This window comes from Ambystoma mexicanum, chromosome 3q (genome assembly GCF_040938575.1).
Source record: "Ambystoma mexicanum isolate Mex_15411 chromosome 3q, UKY_AmexF1_1, whole genome shotgun sequence".
Taxonomy (NCBI): domain Eukaryota; kingdom Metazoa; phylum Chordata; class Amphibia; order Caudata; family Ambystomatidae; genus Ambystoma; species Ambystoma mexicanum.
In genome coordinates this window covers 322,063,396-322,085,786 of record NC_090926.1, presented here as the reverse complement: position 1 = coordinate 322,085,786, position 22,391 = coordinate 322,063,396, and the positions used below count along the sequence as shown (strand labels likewise).

At 46.2% G+C, this 22,391-nt stretch overlaps 1 protein-coding gene across 1 annotated transcript in view; it reads left to right on the top strand.

The window, feature by feature from the left end:
* Window positions 1–22,391, top strand: part of ACVR1B (activin A receptor type 1B) — a 256,246-nt gene that overhangs the window by 213,977 nt on the left and 19,878 nt on the right. Inside the window, exons 7-8 of the mRNA XM_069653896.1 lie at window positions 2,608–2,732; window positions 2,931–3,061. Of these exons, the coding sequence (XP_069509997.1) occupies window positions 2,608–2,732; window positions 2,931–3,061 (256 nt within the window). The remainder of the gene's footprint in view (window positions 1–2,607; window positions 2,733–2,930; window positions 3,062–22,391) is intronic.

Below are 22,391 nucleotides of genomic sequence, written 5' to 3'. Positions count from 1 at the left end.
AGAACGAGTCCCCTTGTCCGAACAGGACCTCTCCCGTGACTCGTGCCGACCACTCTTGCGAGCGGTGTCTCTCGACCTCACACGACCGACCCCACTCGGGAGCGCGGACGGCTGAGTACCCTGCGACTCAAGAATCGCCAGCATCTTCTTCCCGAAGGAAGCCATTCCTCCGGCGTCGCACGGCTGGAGGGGAAGCGACGTGCCGGGCAGAGTCCTCCGAAGAGGACCTGCAAGATGACCGGTGTCGGCGCTTCCGAGAATGCCTCGAAGAGGCTGAGGAGTGGCGAGACCGACTCCTAGAAGGAGACCCACGAGACTTCCGACGATGATGCGGAGAGTCACCCCTCGAATCATCCGTCGAAAGCCCCGCAGACTTCGACTTCCGGGGCTTGGACACCCGACCTACCGACAACTTCTTCTTACGTTGATTTGATAAGGTAGAGAAGAGTGAAACCATTGCAGAACTGAACTTGTAAAACACAGGGATGAAAGAGTAGAAAGACTACTAGTGTGATCTGCAGTCTTGGATGCTGCAGAAAGATCAAGAATTAGAATTGAAGATTGTGTAGTGACAGGCAGATGGGAGCAAGTTGGACACACGGAGAAGAGCGCTTTCTGTAGAATAAAGACCAAACCCAGATTGATTCTGCGGGAGAAGAGAATGGGGGTTTGGGGGGGGTGCTTGTAGGTAGGGCCTGGCGTAGATGAATCCTTCAAGGATTTTTGACCACAAGTAGACTTTTGCTAAGGTGAAAAGAATTTAGAGGGCTTCTTTTAGAGGAAAAATTACTGCATGCTTAAAATCTGTAGGAAACTGATGAAGAGTGGTGTGTTTATAAGCCATAATTTGTAGTAAGAGGCGATGGATAGATCATAGGAATTAAAGGTGATGGCAAGTGATCAGGAGAAGCACTAGGATGGGCGCGAAATAATCACTGTACATTTAAAGGAGGGGTGAAGTTGAACAATACTCTTGGGGAAAAATAATTGGTTAAATCAGAAGGGGAAAGAGGAGAGACGGATCAGGTGAAGGAAGGGAGAAGACGGAGGTGAAGAGTTGAATATAAGAGAAATATTGCTTTATGCACAAGGACGAATCGTAGGATGTGTAAATAGGAAAGTAGGTTAAGCATTTGTCCAGATCATTTTCTTCAACTTTTTATAGGTATTATAGTGTACAGTGTTGCCTTGTTTGTTGGTTTGATAGATGCGTTTGCTTGTTACATATATGGTACCTTTGATGGGAGAGGAAGGTAGTGAGTGAAGTGGGTGTGTATGTGCTGTTCGGAAACTTGTGTTGATGATCTTTTAAGTATTTACACTACGCCCATGACCACTGTCAATTTGTACATGTGTGGCATTGAGAGATAGTTGAATGAATGTTTTTGTCATGTGCTTGGTATTTGTCCATGCATGCGTTCTCTGCAAATATGAATGAGTTTAAATCGGTTGCACCCATGCATGTGTCATTTGGAAAAATGCTTCTGAATGTTTCTTATATGCCTCACTTGTCTTTATTCATCCGCCAATTGCATGTGTGAATTTTATTTTCCATGCCTGGTATGTACGTTTTGCTGCACATGCTAATCCTGTTCCTTGCCAACGTGTTTAGTCGCAGCCCTATGTAAAGGTGTCTGCGCACAAGTCTTGTGTGCACTTGCCTAAGTCGTCATAGGCTTTTTTATTGCCTTACCTGTGTATTATGTTGGGGCCCTAAAGTGCAGGATGATTATCTGCATGTGCATCATCTACAAATGCTTGTCAATTGTGTTCCCCTTATGTGCATTGTTTTTTAGACACTGCCCAGTTGTTTGTGTGCATGCGTCATATGTAGATTGGTGCAAGTCATGATCTATCTTCCTAACCACTCAACTATACATCAATCTCTGCTTACTTTTTGTCTTTCCTTGCCCCTGCCCCCTTCCCTCCTCCTGGACTGGCCAATGCCTGCCTGCATTGTACATTTTGAGGGTCTATGTAAAAATCCAAGGCAAACATTTGAGTATTCCTTTTACATAAAAACATGAATTAAACCTAATTTCATAGGTACCAGTGTCCTGCAACCGACACTGGGTCACAATCGCAACACCATAATATCTCCGGCTAAGGATGTCCTTTCCCTCCTGCCCAAATTTCAGGGATCACGCTCCCAAGTGCATTCCACTTCTCTTGAGCATCATAAGTCATTTTACTACCAATTGCCAGCAACGTACAGCAAACTCACTTTCCGTACATCATCTATGCTTTCTAAAGCACAATATCCAAAATGTAACCAGTGCTCAAAACTGGATTGCAAAGTGGCTTCCAGAAGAGTGGTTAATGTGGTATGCCTTTTCCCATAGGGGCATCTTTCTTTGCCTAGATTTTGGCAGGTATTATGTTAATATTGGAGCCTCTTTGAAGGATGAGTTTCTTTTCTCATTAAAAGCATACATCAATAAATAAAATTAAAGTGACCTAGCTGTTGGTACTATAATATTCTTCTATTAATTGCTGCTGAGCACATATTGCTTGTATCACTTCTAAATGCTCTCTCATGTTGACATCTGTTTGAATATCTAACGAGGTTGCTGATGCTTTTGTTGCTTCTTGTTTGATTTGCTGCAGATACATGGCCCCCGAAGTCTTGGATGAAACAATAAATATGAAACACTTTGATTCCTTCAAATGTGCTGATATCTATGCCCTGGGGCTGGTCTATTGGGAAATTGCTCGTCGCTGCAATGCAGGAGGTAAAAGGCTCATATAAAAAAATACATGTCCCTGTACACCCTTGGAGGGAATCTGTCATTTTAAAGCCATTTACCCGTATTTCCACCATATTCTTCTGATCTTGAAACGCTCATGTTTATAATATCGACAATGTGTCTCGGTTAAATGGGCATTGTGATTGATTATTCAATCTCTTCCCCCACACTCCCACCTTCCAGGGGTCCATGAGGAATACCAGCTTCCGTACTATGACCTGGTGCCCTCGGATCCTTCTATCGAGGAGATGAGGAAAGTTGTCTGTGATCAGAGGCTGCGACCAAACATTCCCAACTGGTGGCAAAGTTACGAGGTAAGTGTTTTTGCCGGTAATTCAACTTCATGCATCTCTTTCTGAAGCTTAACAGTAACTGAGTAGATTAAATTGGCATTTAGGATAGAGCAACAATTTCTTGGTTTCACTTGAAAGGTCAGCTGAAACCTGTTTATCCTTTTAGTAAATACTATTGGCCAACAAAAGCTCCTGTTGTCCAGCTCCAGCAAATGATCATACCTACTCAGTAAATTCTAATCCATTGGCACATTTCAGCACCTCTCGTAATGTTGCAGACTGCACAGTGGTGCAAAAGTGAATCCTGCAGACCAAGTGCCTCACATCCTTGTTTTGGAAAGGTTTTGGTGGAGCAGGAGTTGAAGTTGAACTGACCCTCAAAACCAGTTGGTTTTGAGGGTCAATGATTTGAGTTTCTTTAGAGGCAGAACGCAGGAGCTAGGTAGTTCTCTAGCTGCTCCGACGTTTCAGAGTAATTTCACTTTTATCGTCTGAGTCACTCTTGTGGTAAACAAGGGAGTATCCAAGACCATAGGACGACGCATAAACAACCAGCTGTTCCTATGCCCTATGTGAACATTTTGTGGGTAAGAATGACTTTGTAAAGGTGGATAACATGAACTTTAAAACCTCAAATGCCTGTCTGATTGTTTTTTCCATATCCCAATACACTTTACCCAGTATGACTCTGCCAAATTACTCTTATGCACTGAAAGACGGGCAGAAACATCTGGGGTGTTTCACAGTGCTACTGCTCTGGTCATTAGAGGGGCAGGGGAGCTGGACGCAGAGAATTTGGCTGTTGGGTTTTACTCGGACAGAATGGGACCAGTGGCATTCCCAAACTGCAGGTGTACTGGGGTTGTGTACGGGAAAACCTGGACTCTACCAAAGTCATTCTACAATTGTATATTGGCATACTGGGATTCTGAGCAAAATGGGGAGATATTGGGATTTTACAATTTGGTATGTTCTAGAGGAAATATTTACAGAGGACATACTGAGATTGTGTAAAGTGGGAGCATGTTGCAATTTTGAAAACTGCTATAGTGTACTTGGATTGTAACACTGGATCTATTCAGACATGCTGTAAAACTAAAAATACACTTGTCCAGCCACAGTATATTGCTAGTTTGGTCAAAGGTGAAGCTTACTGGAATTGTCAAACTGAGGGATATAGTGGGATGGTCAATCCAGCTTGACATATCTCAGTTTGAATTGCCATGGCCTTGTCAATCTGAGTTTACTGGGAGGTACAGACTGGAAAAACGTTGAGATCGCGCAAACTGGTACTATATAAAGATTGTCAAAACTTTAGTATACTTAGGTTATCAAACTGGTAATAATTTTATATTGTTCAAACTGAGTACAGTTTGTCAAACTGGCACTACACTTGGTATGTGCTAACTAGTGAACTGCGACCGAAAACCAGAAACTAATGGAATTTTCCACTATACATTTTGTTTTAAATAAATCTTTAGACTTTTTTGAATGCATTTTTGAATGAATTGATTGTTTTAGATGAAATGTTTGAGGATTATTCATGATGTAAAATTTATGGAATTATGAGAATGTTATTCTTATGTTTTTAGTACCATTTAGTATAACAGTTTTAATAAAAACTGTATATACTTACAACAAAAAAGTTATGTAGTCTGATTGTTGCAGCTTCATGGGCATGTTTCTGAAAAGAGGGGTTTGTGGGTAAGGGGGGGGGCAGAACCTGAGGTGTTGATGGGGGTGGGTGTTTGACCCCTTTGTGCTTTGGTTTTGGGATGCTCGTGTTTTAATACAGAGGGGCAAACTCTCAGTTCTATTAGATGCCATTGTCTACCGATAGCCACTGATAGGAGGGTGCGGGTGGGCAGCGTTGGGCATGATGGGGTTAAAGAAGTACAGGCTGTGATGGAAGCTCTGTTGCAACAGTGGTGAAGGGGTAGTGCTAGCAAATGGAAGGTTGCAGTGTGATGTGTTGGTTGGAGTGTTGCTCTATGTAGGGTAGAGGTGAATGATTGGCTCTTGAGGAGTCCTCTTTGGAGTTTATAGGCTTGAAAAGCAGTGTGTTAGGTCTGCTGTCTTAGGGGGGAGGGTCCTGTTGGAACAACCCTATTGGTCTGGTCTTTGGGGATGTAGTCTGTGCTAGTTAATGATGGTTTTATAAAGAGCCAGGTTTTGAGGGCTTTTCTGAAGGTCTGTGGCATGCTCTCCAGAGCATAAGGTTCATATCTTGGTTTCCAGGAAAGAGATGATATACCCTCACCTTCCTATGAGGCAAAATGTCATCTTCAACTCCACTCTCTCCTGCTCTCCGCACACCATGGACCTTGCCAAGAAGGCCCACTCCCAGCTGCACCTCCTCAGAAGTATTCTACCTTTTCTCACCTTCCTCCAGAAGCTCACTGTCTCGAGCCCTGGTTCTCTCCAGGCTGGACTATTGCAACAGACTATTTTTCTCAATCTGCCTAACTCTACTCTTTGCCCCCTGCAATTATCAAACAGGACTGCAAGACTTATTGTTGGCCTCAAGTACAGGGACTGCCTCTCTCCAGCCCTGAAATCTCCCCAGTGGCTTCCTTGCTAACTTCCTGTCTGCTGCACCGACTGGTTGCTTGGTATCCTCTGGGTCTCACCTGCTACCCGGGTACTCCATGACATTTCTTTCCTGTACTGCTGCCTGGCCTACCGTGCACTTCGGGGCTGTAACTGTAAACCCCAAAAGCCCCCCTGGCTCCTTGCTCTCACCAAGAGCCATGCTGCCCTGATCGCACTCCCCCCTTATCCCCCCCCTTCCCTGTCCCCTGCACTTCCCCCTCCCCCTTCCTTCTGCACTTGCACGATCCGGATGTCACAAGGCCTAGTAGGATAGTTTCTCGTCTTCCCTTTGTATCCCCTCCCTTGTATTGGGGCGCCTAGAAACACATGTGTACAGGCGTGTTATAAATCTCATATTCTCCTTGCCATTTGTGGGACTGCCATTAGGGACAAAATATTTTTGTACTGGTGTCTACAAAATAATTTAGATATTGGCTGATTCCAAGTTCCTGCCCTGGAAAGTGCAGTGTGGGATAAAAACTGTTTGCATTGTATTCTTCATTTGTAGCTAGTGGAGTGTTCTGAGCGCCGGGCAGATGTTTTCTATCTTTCCAGATAAGTCTAGCTTCTGCGTTTTGTGCTCTTTGTAGTTAATATTCTGTGAGACATGGCAAGAGCCTTTTGGTACAGTGTAGAACTAAACACGAAACCGGAAGCCATGAAACCATCAATCACAGACCTGACTGCTACTAGCATAGAAAGGACAGATGAAATCCTAAAATGGATCACAATAGAGGACATTGTACCAGAAAAAACGTTCTACCCATCACGAAAGAAAACCATGGCAGATGGCTCACGCCACATCTCAAAGCACTGAAAACAACAAACTGGAAACTACTAAAAGAATGGAGAAAAAATTACGACCAACATAAACTACATACTAAAGACCGATTAGACTATCTAAAACGGAAATTCTCAAAGCCAAGAAGACATACTACAATGAATAGGCAACACCCAGAAAAAGATTTTCAAGACCATAAACAAGATGAGAAACTTATCTATGTGCAAGAACACACTGATCACTACACAAAGCATGCAACAACCTCTCCGACCACATTAGAACAAAATCACAAATTCAGCTAATCATACCAAGCAAGCCAAAAAAGTCTCACAGACCACCTCAACCAGTAAACACTGGAGTAAATAACCGTACTAAATCTCTTCCCACTGATCTCGACTGATACATTCATCAACCTGGTGAGCAAAAGCAACACAGCAGGTTCCCCAGCAGTTCACTGCCCATCAGACGTCTACAAAACCATCCTCGCACAGGAAACACCGGCAGAACACTACCACAACCTCCTTCAACCTTTCACTAGCAATAGGATCAGTGCTTCAAGCCTTCGTATCAGCCTACATCAAACTACTCCTTAAAGATAAAAACTACGGACCAATTTCAAATATACCGAATATACTAGAAAGCTACATATACAGCAAATCTTGGAATGGGTGGAAAACGACCAGCTGCAGGATCAGGCACAAGTGGGCTTCAGACCCATGAGCGGAACGGAAACCGCGCTATTTGGGACAACCTAAAGACCAACACAGACTCCAACACTACCTCTGCACTTATACTACTCTATCCCTCAGCAGCCTTCGGCAGTTGACCACGACACTCATCAAAAGACTAGACCATATTAGGATTAGCAAAGCTGCTCTCATCTGTTTCTATTGCCGGGAAATATTTGAACCAATCTGGCTAGAGCCATTCAAATCAGAACCTCAAACACGTGGAGTCCCACAGGGCTCTTCACTGTTACACTTTAACATCTACATGACTGATCAACTTCATCAAAAAACATGGCCCTGTCTGCTAAAACTACGCAGACAACACCCAAATCATCTATAAAATCAACGCTGGTGAAGAGAAAAACATAATACTAAACTGCCTCATTGAACTAAACTAATGGATAATCACCAACAACCTAAAACTCAACCCAGACCAAACCATGATTACACCCAATGACCTGGCAAACAAACGGCATATTAAATGGCATGCCGAACTAGGAAACTCGCCAGAACCGTCCAAGGTGGTCAAAAATACTAATGGACAACACGCTAACACTAGAACCACAGTAGTTAAGTGCTGCTTCCACCTATACACGATTAAAAAAATACTTCCCGTCTCCTTCACACACAGAACGCTCGCCATCTCTTGTCAAGAATAGACTATGCAAACATCTACATTGCAATGCCAGAATACCTGTTGAGGAATCTATAACTAAAACAGAACGGAGCTGCAAGAACACTCCCTTAAACTCACAAGAAGTGTGAACGTATCACACCAGCACTGAGAACGTTGCATTGGCTGCCATTCAAAAAACAAATCTTCAAAACGCTCTGTATAACACACACAACAATCCACGGCCAAGGATCGGAATGTATAGAGGAGTAAATCGCCATCTACAAACCAACATGAAGATCCAGCAACATCTGCCTTGAACAAAATACTGAAAACAAGTTTTCTGTGGATCAGCATTTTCCTGCAGAGCAGTGAAACTCTGTAACTCGCTTCCAAAGGAAATATGAACAGAGGATCCCCTCAAGTCCAGGAAACTATTAAAAACATGCCTCTCTAACTCTCGGTGCCGAAGAAAACCACAGTGACAACAAATCCACCCATCTCAATGCAAGCGAACTCTGCGAGAATGGACCACTCAAGCGAAAGGGCCAACCCATGGGAACAAATCCAAACTGACAAACCAACCCTAATAACTATGTAACATGCAGCCTATCCACCACCAATTGCATAACGGATTTGACATAACCTCAGGCACAACGCCGATACCACTCTACCATCTCTCCACAACACCCAACACACACACAGGAAACATCCACAGCAAAAATACTAATTTACCAAACTCCTACCAGCACAGTGACTTCTTTTTAACTGAAGCTACCAACAACACCAACTATCTTGTGCTTTCCCTCCCAACCCCATTAACCTTCACAATCCCTTTTTTTAGATCTGCACGAGCACCTGGAGACAATGAAAAATGGCAGTGGTGCACTGTACAAGACCCAATAACATCATCCAACCTGGAGAGAATTATGTCTAGGATGGCCATGGCTCTACGTGAGTCAGTAAATGACATGGTGCAGCAAATGGATTGGAGCTGAACAAAGCCTCTTATTTCTGTGACTTTAAATTGTGAGGCATTAGGTTTTTGATTGTAGGTGTTGGGGGCAGGTTCAGATTTCTTCATGCAAAGGATTTGTGGGTTGTATGTTGGCTTGTTTTCTTATGTATCATGATTTCTTCTTTAGTTGGGTTTAGTTTTAATTGATTGATGGTCATTGTTAGGATTTTCCTCACACACTCTCCAGGGCCCAGATACATACTCCTCACTAAGGTTTCCTTTAAGTATGCCAGGCTCTCTTGGGTTAGGGAGGCAGTGGAGCCCAGACCTTACTCTCAGGAGTTGAGCAGGAGGAAGGGGGGCGGGGGGGTCAGACAATAAAGAAAACACTGACAAATACACAAAGGATTGTCCACATAATGTTCCAAGTAATACCTAAACTTGTATATAGTTGTCCTAAACCATATCATAGTAAAGACAAAGGAAAAAAAATCAGAGCCAAGTTAAACCGTTTAAAGAATCTTTACTCCATGTCCACATTGATATTAGTCTCTGCTTTTTTCTATTTTTTTAGAATAGGAAATCAATGAGACAAAGGCTTGTGGAAAATCAGTGCTGGTGTTAAAAGTCTCTCCTTTGGGAAAAGTACAACAGTTGCAGTCCCTGTCCAGATCAGTGTTGGGATGGCTTTTCAAAATCGGCCTGGAGGGGGATTTGGGGAGGCCACCCAATTAAGGTTAACGGGGAAGGCACTGAATTTAGCCACACCGTATCAAGCTAAAGTAGCAGACGGGCAAGACGTGGCTTCAGGAGGGCTGTCAGTGGTATAGGGCTGTGAGTTCACACAGAGCCACACCAATAATTCTAGTTGGGCAAGTATACAAATATACAAAAGCTTATTAGGCCTTTGAAATACCACACTAAGCGTGTGAAATGTCTAGTCCAATATTGTCAGTTATAAAACAGATGATCGACACCCTTGGGAGAAACAGAATAGCATTCAATTCAATGACCAGTGAAACATGGGTAAGTACTGTGCATTGGAAATGGAAAGAGTACTTCAGGATAATCCTAAAACAGCCTCCCTAGCTCTTACAAAGATGGATTTCTAGAATCTGGCCTGGTGGACAGATTTTAGGAGTCCACGCTAGTTGTTACTTTGCATTTATATAGGGCCTTATGTACCATTGGTATGATCTCAAGGCGCTGGTAGATTGAACGCCTGCGGGAACCGTAGTTCAAGTCAGTAGAGAGCCATAAGGTGCGTGTGTGCACCAGATATGTGTGCAGCAGGTGTGGCACTCGTATGGTAGCTGCTTCTTAGCGGTAGGTGTGGTGGTTGGAAGATCAGGAGTATGTGTTCGTTCTCGCAGGGTGATACCGGACTGTTTCTGGCTGCGTTAGGCCTGAGGAGAACACCTAGGCTGGCGGGTGTGCAGCCAGCTGTTTTTAGTTAGGATGATGGGGAGTATGCGGCAGGTGTTGGTATGAGAACAGCTATACCGAATGTGTCCTAGTATCGCTGTGTTCTAGTTGAGTGGTGGTGTATAGAAGAGAGTAACCAGGAACGCTGAGAGGTTAGCCAAAACCCAGTCAGAGGTACATGGATGAGCAGTGAAGGCTTAGTCTCGGGATAGTGGGAGTGCGGCCTGGAGCCCTCAATCAGTCCACACAGTATGGCACACGATTCAGTTTAGACAGTTATAAACATTTTTATTGTATGCCTTTAGAACACACGGAAAATTTAAACTGACTTGTACTACTATGACACAACACTCTAATAGAAATATAAACAATCACTATTTGGTCCACTTAATAGATATCCGATAACTTAATCAAAGAATCCAGGCAAGTAATGTAGATGCAATTAAATGATGGGAACCAGTCACAAGTAGAGCATCCTAACTTTAGAAGTCCAAACCCTAAGATGAATGGGACCCAGCACCCAAAGGTCACAGGGTCCAACACAATGTTTCTCCCAGCTATGAGTTCTCTTTAAAGGATACAATGGGCTTGTGGTAGTGATTAGTTTCCATCTAAGTTCTGCAACAATTTACCCAAGGATCGGTAAGTGCTCTCCTTTCTTCCAGACCCCAGGCTAACCCAGGGGCAGTACACCCGACCCATGTTCGACAAGCAAAAATACGTGCAGGTGAAACCGGAGACAAAGGAACTTGTTTCCAATGTTCTCATATGTTAAGTTGATTTATAGTTTGGTTGGTTATACTGGGGGAGCAGGAAGGGTGTGGGGGAGAAATTGGTTGGCAAGCCGGTTGGTTTGTTGATGCCTTTGGCATGAGTCTTTGGTTGCCGCTCAATGGTTTCTACCAACATTCCTTATTGTGGTTCGTTGGCCAAGCTCGCCTCCTCTACAGGCCTGGATGCTGACTTCACCTTGTGATTTTGGTGGCAGAGGTTTGGTGGCTAGTGTGCCTGGTTACTCTTCCAGGTTAGTCGTGGCAGTTGGGTGTGGACCTGTTGTGCGTTCGGCTGCTGAATGGGTGCACAGCTGGTGTTCTAATTGAGGAAGTGGTGCTTGACCGGGTGGCCCTAGTTGTGTGGGTGGGCAAGTTACGGTGGTGATTACGTTTTAATGCTTTACCTGTGAGTTTTCCTTGATGTATAAATTGCATGTTATCCCTAAATCTGTCTGACTGGGCGGCCTTTTCTTCATTGATCACTCAAGTTGTTGAGCACGGGTGGGTGGGGAGGGCCTGGGCGCTGCAGTGTTCTGGTCCTCTTTGATATTTGCCGGTGTTATCTGTGACAGCATCCCTTGGGGTTTCTTTTGGTCTGCGATGTTTTTTGCTGTTGATGTCCCTTTGCGCTTGCCACTGTTGAATAACCTGGATTTTAGTAGTGATGTGATTTTCTGTCCAATTTCTTTGGGCGTGGTGTACAAAGGTTAGCAATTAGGCGTGCGAATGTGTTTTGTCTGAGTTTTTTCATACTGTTTTGTCACTATTTGTAGATAGTCTCTTGATCTGATCTTCGCTTGGAGGAATTTGGCTTCTTGTCTGTGTAAGGCTTTGTGTGCGATGCAAAGGACTTTGAATCTGATTTTAATTTTTTTTACTGGCAGCCAGTAAATGCTTTTCAGAGCTGGGGTGATGTGGTCTCTTCTGTTTAATCTTAGTAGAATCCTGGCTGCAGTGTTTTGGACCTTTTAAAGTTTCTTGGTGATTCTTTCTGGCATTCCTTGGTAGAGGCTGTTTGCATAGTCCATTCTTGTTAGTATCAGGGATATGTTTGTAAGGGCTGTGTGGAAATGAGGGGTATGGTAGCAATCCACTTAGTAGTCTTAGACGGTAGAAGCACTTTTATCCACGGATAGTCCGTTGTCCAGGAGTATTCCTAGGTTATTTATTATTTACTATGTTGGAAGTCTCTGGTTGTGTTTCCATTATGGCCGGCCACTCCATTTGTGGGTTGGGTGCAGCGTTTTCTGTAGGTGAGAACCATATCTTTGTTTTTGCTGGGTTCAGTTTGAGGTTGTTCATTGTCATCCAGTTGATGTCCGAGGCAGTGATTTTGTTCCTGGGTCATGGTCGTCTTCACATTGAGTTTTCGTCTGCGCATTTGTAGGCTGTTAGTCCGTGGGTTCAAATGATTTTCGTCATGGGGCAGAGTAGATGTTTAAAAAGCAGGGGAGAGTGGCTGGATCCCTGTGGAACTCTGGAGGAGATGTTTTTGGTGTTTGAGGTGAATGTTGGTAAATGGGTTATTTCTCTTTGATTTGTGAGGAATGACGTAAGCCACCTTGGTGTGGATTCTTGTATGCCACATTCCAAAAGTCATTTTAGTGTTGCATGGCTGTGTCGAAAGCCACATATATGTCCAATAGTATGAGGGCCGATTGGGCGCTGTTTGCATTTATTTTTAGGTTGTCCCATTTCAATAGGAGTGTGCTGATTCTGTTCCCCTCATTAGTCAAGTCAACTTGTGACCGGTCAAGTATTCAATTTGTTTCAATTTATTGAAGTAGGATCTTGTATACATTGTTCACCAGGATCTTCACTGGGTAGAGCAGGTTGGACATTCCTTCTTACTTACCAAGACTGCTGCAGGACCCTTCCTCCCAACTCCCCACTCACCCCCCCCGACAACTTAAATTTGACCATGTCTCATTATGGATCACCTTGGTGTGTTGCTGGGGGCTTTATTTTCCATCCTTTGTTCTGGTGCGAGGTGCTCAGGAGTTGCAGGTTCGAGGATTTTACACGATGCAACACCTGTCGGCGAAGAAATGCAGAATCCACTGATGCAGGCCTTGTTGTGCCACTTGACCGGATGGAGCAAGGCCAGTTCCAGCGATGACTGTTTGCAGGTGACAGGCATCCTTCCATTCGGTCACAAACTGCTTTAGGACATGTTCCCTTGAAGATATGAAGCTGGAATTCGGGGAGTCGGTGACTTATGGCACAAGTTGGCGACCACCATAGTTCCAGACTCTAATGCGGAACGGTGACCCTTCTGGCAAGTTGGCCCGTGTGAGAGCTTGTCAGACCACAGAGCAGCCCATGGCTGGATCCTCCGGGTTTGAGACTAGTTGGTAGCACTACTCCAAGGACCGAAGTACTGATGGGGTGGGGGGGGGGGTTTATGGTTGTCTACAGCGATCAGGTAGAGGAGCAGGGCTTCACCTGGCAGGACACTGGAGAAGATGCGGGCCACTTTGAGTCATGGCAATATGCTTTTCTTCGAGGGATTCTTGGCTTCAAAATCGATCTGAAGAATAGTTGGCTTCAAAATCGATCTGAACAATAGTTGAAGTCCTCCTCTTATCCAAATTCTGAGCTGGAAACAAGTCCAAGCCCACCAATGGTAAGCATGTGCACCATTCAAACAGCCATTAGTTGTTCAATCTGGGACAACGACTAGTTTCCCATCTGCCCCTGATGCAGACTTTCAGGCATTAAGGATGTGACCTGGGACTAGACAGTGCCAAACTGCTCCCTGGGAGAGACACATGTGCTTACACACACACACTTTCCTGGGCAGGTGCATGACCTTTCTAAGGACTTTACTGACCCGAGCAAGCAGGAAGGTGGCCAAACGCCAATATGGCCAAAGAACAAGCAAAAATCTTAGGTCAAAGCTATTTTAGGGCAGTAGCCACATTTAGTAGCCTTACGCGATATGCACACCAAAAATCAAAAAATTGTAAAAACGGAACTGCTGCCACCAGTTTTTCTTTAGGCACTGTGTGTGCAGAAGGAGACCGACACACAGGTGGTATGTTATGTTTTATGCAGCGCACCGCTGCCACCTAGGGGCAGTGTCCAGGTGCTCACATGGCTCTCTAAGCGAGGGCCGTGGGGAGGTTAATGGAGATGGGGTGAGAGGATAGGTTCAGAACCAGGATGAACTGGCGTCTGTGTTTTGCATGTGGGAGTTGGTGCAAGAGGCTTTGTGCGTTGTAAGCATTTGTGTACGATTCAGTTCCTCGGGTGTGTGGAAGTGTTTGTATTGGTGTTGTCGGGTTGTGGTGTTTTGGTAGTGCGCACTGGTTAGTGTCCATAAGGGGTCCAGAGTCCCAGATGACTGTAGCAGTAAGATAAGCCGATAATTTGGTGTATATTGATGGTTTTAAGGACGATGGGTGGGTAGCTCTAGATGTGCTTCACCATCTGGAGATGCTGGGTGTGAACTTGGTATTCATTTTTGGTTTGTGTAGTGTGGCTAGCCCAAGGTCTGGTGTAGTGGCGTAATGTTGGTGGAGCAGGAAGGGGAATATGGATTAGTAAATCGGTCAGTATTGTTGGTGCCTCTGGTGCAGCTCTTTGAATGCAGCTTGACGATACCTAGCTATGTTCTTGGTTGTGGTTCTCTTCGCTCTAGTTTGTATGTGGTGGTATCCCTTCGAGGTTGTCATTGTCTGTTGCAGGTTTTGAGCTGTTTCCTGAAGGTGATGTCTTCTGTGGTTCGAATTTCTTTGGATATGGCGTTCCAGATGATAACAATTTTCAAATTTCCTTTTTTCGTAGTGTCTTGCCTCTAGAGGACATTGCTGCATCTTCATGCTCTTCCTGGGTGGTACTGGCTAATCTTGTCTTTTGAGGAATTAAGCTCCTTGTCTGTGCAGGGCTTTGTGGGCGATGCAGAGCACTTTGAATTGGATGTGCTTTTTTTTTTTTTTACTGGTAATCAGTGTAGGCTTTTCAATCCTGAAGTGATGTGCTCTCCTGTTTTGTTTTGGTAGGATCCTGGCTGCTGTATTTTGCACCCTTTTGGAGGTTATTTTCAGCATTCCTAGGTAGAGCCTTCTTGTGAGTATCGGAGATATGATTGTGAGGGTTCTTTGGGGGTAGGGGTAATCCTCTGAGCAGTCGTTGGAGGAAAGAAGCAGGACTTGCAGTTTCAGCGATTGACCGTTGTCCATGAGTAGTCCTAGGTTCTGTACTACGTCGGTAGTCTGAGTTCCCATGCTGATCGGCCAGTCCAGTTGTGGGTTCCCTCCATCGAATCCTGCAGGTGAGATCATTTCCGTTTTTGCTGGGTTCAGTTTAAGGTTGCTTGTCATCCAGTTGTAGATGTCTGTGAGGCATTCATTGAGACTGTTATTTTGTTTCTGGGCTCTGTTTGATTTCACAAATGTCATCTGCATAGTTGCAGGCAGTAAGTCTGTGGGTTCGGTTGCTATAGACTTTGCTTTGGTATTTAAAGAAAAAAGAGCGAACCTCTTTCCCTATATCTGAGGGGGTTCCCTGCCTCAACTACAGTGCTAATGGGCCTGTCAGGATGTCTTAGTAACTTAGTTCTTGGTCCAGGAAAGTGACTCCCTGCTCCTGGACTGGGTGGTACAGCGCAAGTTCCTTGCCAAGGGTGAATGACTCCCTTCCTGTGGTTGTACTTCACAAACAAAAGGATTGCAGATCCTCTAATGCATCAGAAAGTTCACTATTTTGTTATCCCACATGGAATGACTCCCTTCCCCTGGATCACTGGTTTGGTCCTTCTTGCTGGCTCAACTATTAGGAGAATTACTCCCTTCTGGCTTTCTTTGCCTTTGCCCTGAGTTCACAACACCAGCGGCAATGTCTCCCGATCACTGGCTCCATTGTATACTTAGTTTCACAGTTCAGCTCTCTACTGGTTTGTTCTGGCAGACCTGGTTCACTCCCCTGCCAAGTACTGCCCCTGGGAAGATAGCGTGTACTGGTCTTCCCTTGTGGGTATGGGTCCTAGTCCCGTATCTCCTTATTATGTGGTTTTGGCAGACCAGGTTGCTTCCCTTCCAGGTACTGGCACAACGATTATGACTTGGGTTTGGGTTCTTGGGAGTGGGGTGGATATACTTGACGCTTCCTTGGTGGCAGTGACTGCTTGACGAGGGAGACTCCCTCTAACTCTAGGTTTTCGTGCAAGTCCCAGACGTCAGTGCTCTCAGGTAGCTGATGAGTGAGATAAACTAGTGGTTAGAACAAGAGGTTACAAGTGCTCTGCATTGGTGGACACAATCAAAGTGAATGCTGTCCAGGCAACTGCCAGTACAAATAACACTAACTACAGAAGGATCAATGCTGGGAAGGGGAGCTCGCCATCTGGAACTCGCAGCCAAAGAGGCATGGTCAAACACCTAAATCTATGAGCTTCTAGCCATCTAGATGGCAGTAGTATCCTTCCAAACCAGAATAACCAACAGCATGCTGGTTAACCCTGACAACACCACCCCAATGTCCTACATAAACAAGCGGGACAGAACAGTTTAGTGCTATACCTTCTAGCGCATGGTATATGGAAATGGTGCATCAGGAGAGGATTTGCAACCAAGCACAACATTTTGCCGGGAAGAACGGTCCAGTGCACGATCGAAGCAGAGTGCTGTAACAAACTTACTAGTGGGAAATCAACAAACACATTCTGATAGATTTTTCAAAAAATGGGACATCAAAAGTGGATCTTTTTGCTACAACCTAGAACACCAAATGCCCCGGTTTTGTATCCAGGTACACCAGAAAGGGTTGCTGTGGAACACACTATGGATGAACTGGCCTGGGACGTTTCACACCTTTCCTCCGACTCCACTTCTCAGTTGTTCACAAACTACTACACAAAACTTACTGATACTTGAAGCCACATGTGGGCACAACAAACCTGGTGCATGCATATCTCTAGGATGGCAACGCCACCACCAATCAAGATACAAGCAAGGCACCACTTACACAGCAACTCGTCCAATTGACACATCCATGCCCTCAAACATTGAGCTTGGCTCCTGAAATCATAGTTTGGCGATTGAAAACTCCCAGAAAGATGTATGGACGTTCTAAGGGAGGCTATAAATCCCAACACAAGACACTGCTACTTTAACAAGTGGAAACGTTTCATAATTTGGTGTAAGGGAAAAGTGAACTCCATTGACTGCACTCCCACGGGTATTGTAATTTCTGATGCTTGGTAATCTGCTTAGAATCACATGCTGTGCATATGGTCTGACATCCAGTGGTAATCGCAGAGTATTGCATCTTGTCTTTCAGGGACTGAAAGGAGACGTCGGCATAGGCGTGTCTGTAACACTATCCCTATCGTGACGTGTACCCAAAATCCCTCACGCGCCGAGGTCCCTCAGATTGTTTTTTTCCCGCCCAGATAACTGGTCGCCCTATAGCGGAGCTCTTACTAGAGCCATTGTTCATCTGACCGAATTGTCGGCTATTCCCCATTAAGTCACTTCAACTACAAGAACATCTTCGACGAAGTCTACGGGGGATTAGTCTACGGTTGTGTATTTCGGTGCCTAAGATCCGGCGGCTGGATTTTCCACATGGTCAGGCCTTCTGGCCGACCTATACAGTAGGGAGAGTGGGGTCAGGATGGCCATATTGTCGGTATGTCTTTCCTCCTTTCCCCTCTTTTCCCCTCTTTTCCCTTTTGGTCTGGTCATCCTTCCCTTTAGCTATGGAAAGGACTGCTTTTTTAGATTCTGCCCTAAGTGTAGGGCTAGATATCCTTGGAAGGGACGAACACAGGACATGTAATGCCCGTCTCCCCCTAGAGCACGTCGAAAAGCGGTTTGCGGCCTGCAAACTCCTTCGGCCCAAAACCCTTAAGGAGTGCTGTGTAAAGCTGTGTACGGTACGTCACGGGTGGATCCCTCATCCCCCACTGCCACACCCACTGAGAGTGATGGGGGAGTACTTCTGATCTAACATCCGTTGCGGATGTTAGACCTTGAGGCGGACGCTTCTAGGTCCGCCACGCCAGTCCCCGACCCTTTAAGGCCTGACTCTGGTCTCTCTACAGGGACAACACCCGGCGACAGGGGCGTACAAGCGCATCGCACTAGGCACACAACCCCTATACCGATTTCGACATCTTTGTCAAAAAAGGTGAACGCGCCAACAGGGCCGCCCAAAACTTCGCCGGTTTCCTCGGATCGTTCTGATCCAAAGCCTTCGCCGCATCCGCAGCAGCGTCTTGCGACTGGGTAGTTCAAATCAAACAAGGGCGCTACTCCAAAAACTGCAAACGTTGAAGCGCGGAAGTCTGACGCTTCGGTCTTAAAGGCCGCGGTAGGCCCGAAAACTATGGCTAGGCCTCTACCCGAAAACCGGCCGCTAGGCCCTCTAGCACAGTTTACCTGCCGGTAAACCATCGGAGCCTTTGTCTCACGCCGATTCAGTGACTATCGAAGACTGCATCGAAAGAATTAACAGCGGCGGTGGGTCTTACCCCGGTTCTGCCCAAAGTTATGGGACAAGCCGCAGAAAGTTTCAGATGCGGATTGGGATCCTGATTCTGAAGACTCTTACGAAGATAGCCAGGAGCCTCTCTCCGACGCCCTAAAGGACTCTTTTCGATGCCGTAGGGGGAAACGTCGTTTCTCCACTCACAGGCCCGTTTGGGTCCTCTAAATTGACTACAGAGAAGTTCGAAGGGTGTATGGATCGGCTGGGGAGGATTATCAGTTTTTCTGACCATCCTCTGCCGAAAAGGGCTCGAATGGACCCTAATCTCAAGATTGAAGACCAGTCTCATGCCTTCCAGCAGGAAGACGTTGTCCACATGGACACATATAGGGACATTTATAATGAAGAGGAAGCTTCATTTCTTCAAAGTTATGAGGAAGAACAACAGGATACTATGGACAACTGGAGGAAACCCAGCAGGAAGGGCTGGACCCAGGGACACAGCAAGATCAGACTCTGATGTTTTGTGCCTGGATTCTCCTCCGTCCACCACGGCTCGCCAGGCCTCTCCTGTGGATGACGAAATGGCATTCAACTCCATGTTGAAAAAAGCAGCTGAATACTTCAAAATTTCCACTCAGGAGGCGGTGCTTGAGCAGGATTTTGTGGAGGATATCCTTAAGGAGGAACCTCCATCTAGCCAGGCCATACCCCTTATCAACTCTGTGAAGAGAAGGGTGGCTCCCTCATTGATATTGACAGCTTAAACCCGGGCAGTAAACCCAAAAGTCGAAAAATAATTTCGGCCCTTCACTTCCGACCCTCTATACATCAGAGGGCACGCCATCCCAGATTCATTGGTAGTGACTACCACTTGGAAAAGGGCAGGAGTACCCCTTGCCACTGGGGAGTCACCGCCGGACAAGGAATCTAAGCGACTGTATGCCCTTGGCAAATGTGTCAAGTCAGCAGCCGCATACACTACGCGATTGCTAATAATACTACACTATTGGCAAGCTATGCTGACGCCCAATAGAACTTGCTCCAGGAAGGCCTCCAAGTGCTTCCTGAACCCGCAAAATCAAAGCTTCTCGCCATTCTAATGGAGGGAAGACAAGTTAACCAGCATGTGATCAAGAACACTCTTCACTGTGGAAACTGCAGGCAGGTCTCTGGCCCAAGGGACCCTGCTGAAGACACGCTTGGCTGCGTACATCTGGTTTTAAACCGGAAACTCAAGCCTCCCTCACCAACAAGCCCATTGAGGACTCGAACCTCTTCGGGAAGGCGGTGGATGAGGCTTTGGAAACGGCCAAAAAGGAGCATGAGACTCTGAAATCTCTGCAACAGATCACACAGAAGCCTTCCACCCAGACGGGTAATAACTCTCGGCGGTCCTTTCGAGGGCAAGCCCGTGCTGGCCAAAACTACGGCACGGAAAGCTTCAACTCAGGACAGACATCTGGAAACACTGCATGCTACCCAGCAAGGGGTCGGAAACGCAGCAAAGGCAGAGGCCCCGATACCAGAGGAGCCACAGCCTCTGATCAGAAATTACCACCAAATCCAGGTCCTCTCCCATGTCACCCCGGTCAGGGGGCGATTAACATCTTTCCTCGTGGCATGGGAGGGAATAACTTCAGACCAGTGGGTCTTAAAGACGGTCGCCCATGGTTACTGCGTGGAATTCGCCCGACCTCCACAATTCAGACCGCCGCGCTCACGGCGCCTTTCACCGGACCATCTGGAGATCACGAACCAAGAGGTGGAAGCGCTGCTGGGAAAGGACGCCATAGAAACCGTCCCTATTCTTCAGGTAAACGAGGGTATTTATTCAGTGTACTTCCTTGTACACAAAAAGGATCTCACCATGCGCCCTGTTCTAGATCTGCGCCCAGCCAATAAGTTTATAAAACCCCAGAAGTGTTGCATGGTAACTCTGCAGGAGGTGATTCCATTGCTGAAACAAGGGGATTACATGGCAACATATTTAAATGTTGCCGGCGCACAGAAAATACCTGAGGTTCATGATCCAGGACAGGCATTACCAGTTCAAGGTATTCCCCTTCGGCATCGCCTCGGCGCCAAGGGTATTTACCAAAGTCCTGGCAGTGGCGGCGGCACACCTGTGCAGACTATCGGTCCCAGTTTACCCTTACCTCGACGACTGGCTCATTACGGGGGACTCGTTCATTTGTTTTTCGAACACCCAAAAAACAGTAGATCTCCTGTTCAGTCTGGGTTTCTCAATCAATGAAAAGAAAGTTAGTCCCCAGTCAAAACAATTTCTGAGAGCTCTAATTCGGACGAAGGACTGTCTCGTCTTCCCCCTCGAACGAGAGGGTTCAGAACATGCTTTTTCAGATCCCTCAATATGTAGCCAGTCTGGAGGTAACTGTGCGCAAAGCCATGCACTTGCTAGGAATGATGGCGTCATGCATATACTTGGTTCCCCATGCAAGAGTGGCTCAACAGCCAGTGGTGTCAGGCCAGAGGACAATGGGAAGATCTGGTAGTTGTCTCTCCAGCCCTCGTTCTCTCTCTGCAGTGGTCAAGAGAAAACCTCTTGAAGGGGAAGACCTTCAGCCACTCATGACAGACGCATCTCTCACGGGGTGGGGGGGGGTGTCACCTGCTTCAGCAGGCAGCGCACGGGAGTGTGGTCCCCTCAAGTACCATCCAACCATATAAACGTACTGGAGCAATTGGCGGTATTCAAAGCACTGAAGGCCTTTCAGATGCAACTGCAAGGGAAGACAGTGCTGATCCTAACGGACAGCACTACACCAATGTATTACCTGAACAAACTGGAGGGGGGCACTCGCTCTCCAGGGCTATCCAAGCTGTCCCAAAACATTTGGATATGGGCTTTCAAACACAAGATATTTTTGTTGTCCCAACATGTTCCAGGGGAACTCAATCTTCTGGCAGACGTACTCAGCAGAGATTTTCCTCTGCCAGAAGATTAAGAATGGCGGCTACACGAAGACATTATATCCAACGTCTTCGCAGAATGGGGCTTCCCATAGATAGACTTGTTCGCTACTCAGGAGAACACCCAGTGCCAAGACTACGCCTCCAGGTACCCCCAGAACCGATCCAAGGGGAACGGTCTCTGGATAACATGGTCGGGGAAATTTGTCTACGCTTCTCACCCCCGCCCCCCCTCGACTCCCCTTCTCAACAAGATAGTGCACAAGATGCACCAGGAACCAGTTACCATGATACTGGTGTCCTCTTGTGGGCCCGCCATCCCTGGTTCGCTCACCTGATTGAAATGTCCCTCTCCCCACCAGTAAAACTACCCTGCCCGTACAACATGCTGTCTCAGAACAGGGGGGAGGGTGGGGTGGAGACCCTACACCCATGCCCACAAACCCTGAACTTAGCAGCTTGGCTCCTGAGATCATAGTTTGGACACCTTCAACTCCCTCAGAGGTGCATGGACATACTCAGGGAAGCGAGAAAACCGAATACACGTTATTGCTATGCCAGCAAATGGAAACGTTTTGTCATCTGGTGCAATTCCAAGGGCGTCAATCCCATCGATTGCTCACCCACACACATTGTGCTGCAGCTAACCCATCTGTTGGACACTGGGTTAGTCTTCAATTCCCTAAAGGTTCATCTGGCTGCTTTCAGCCTGCACCACATCACAACAAAAGGTGTCGTGGTGGGAAATACCGGTGATTAAAGCCTTTATGGAAAGGTTAAGAGGATTTATCCTCCCATTTCTCACCCAGCCCCTGGATGGGATCTGAATGTGGTTTTGACCAGGCTCATGGAGCTCCCTTTGAGCCTATGCATAAAGCAAGTCTGAAAGACCTGACTTGTAGAACAGCCTTCCTAGTGGCTGTCACTTCGATCAGAAGGGTTAGCGAACTACAGGCTCTTTCTGTTCTAGACCCCTTTGTTACAGTCGACAAAGATAAGGTAGTTCTGCGCACACATCCCAGATTTGCGCCTAAATTTATCTCAAAGTTCCATGTGAACCAATCCATCGAACTACCCACTTTCTTCCAGAACCCTACTAACATGGCTGAAAGA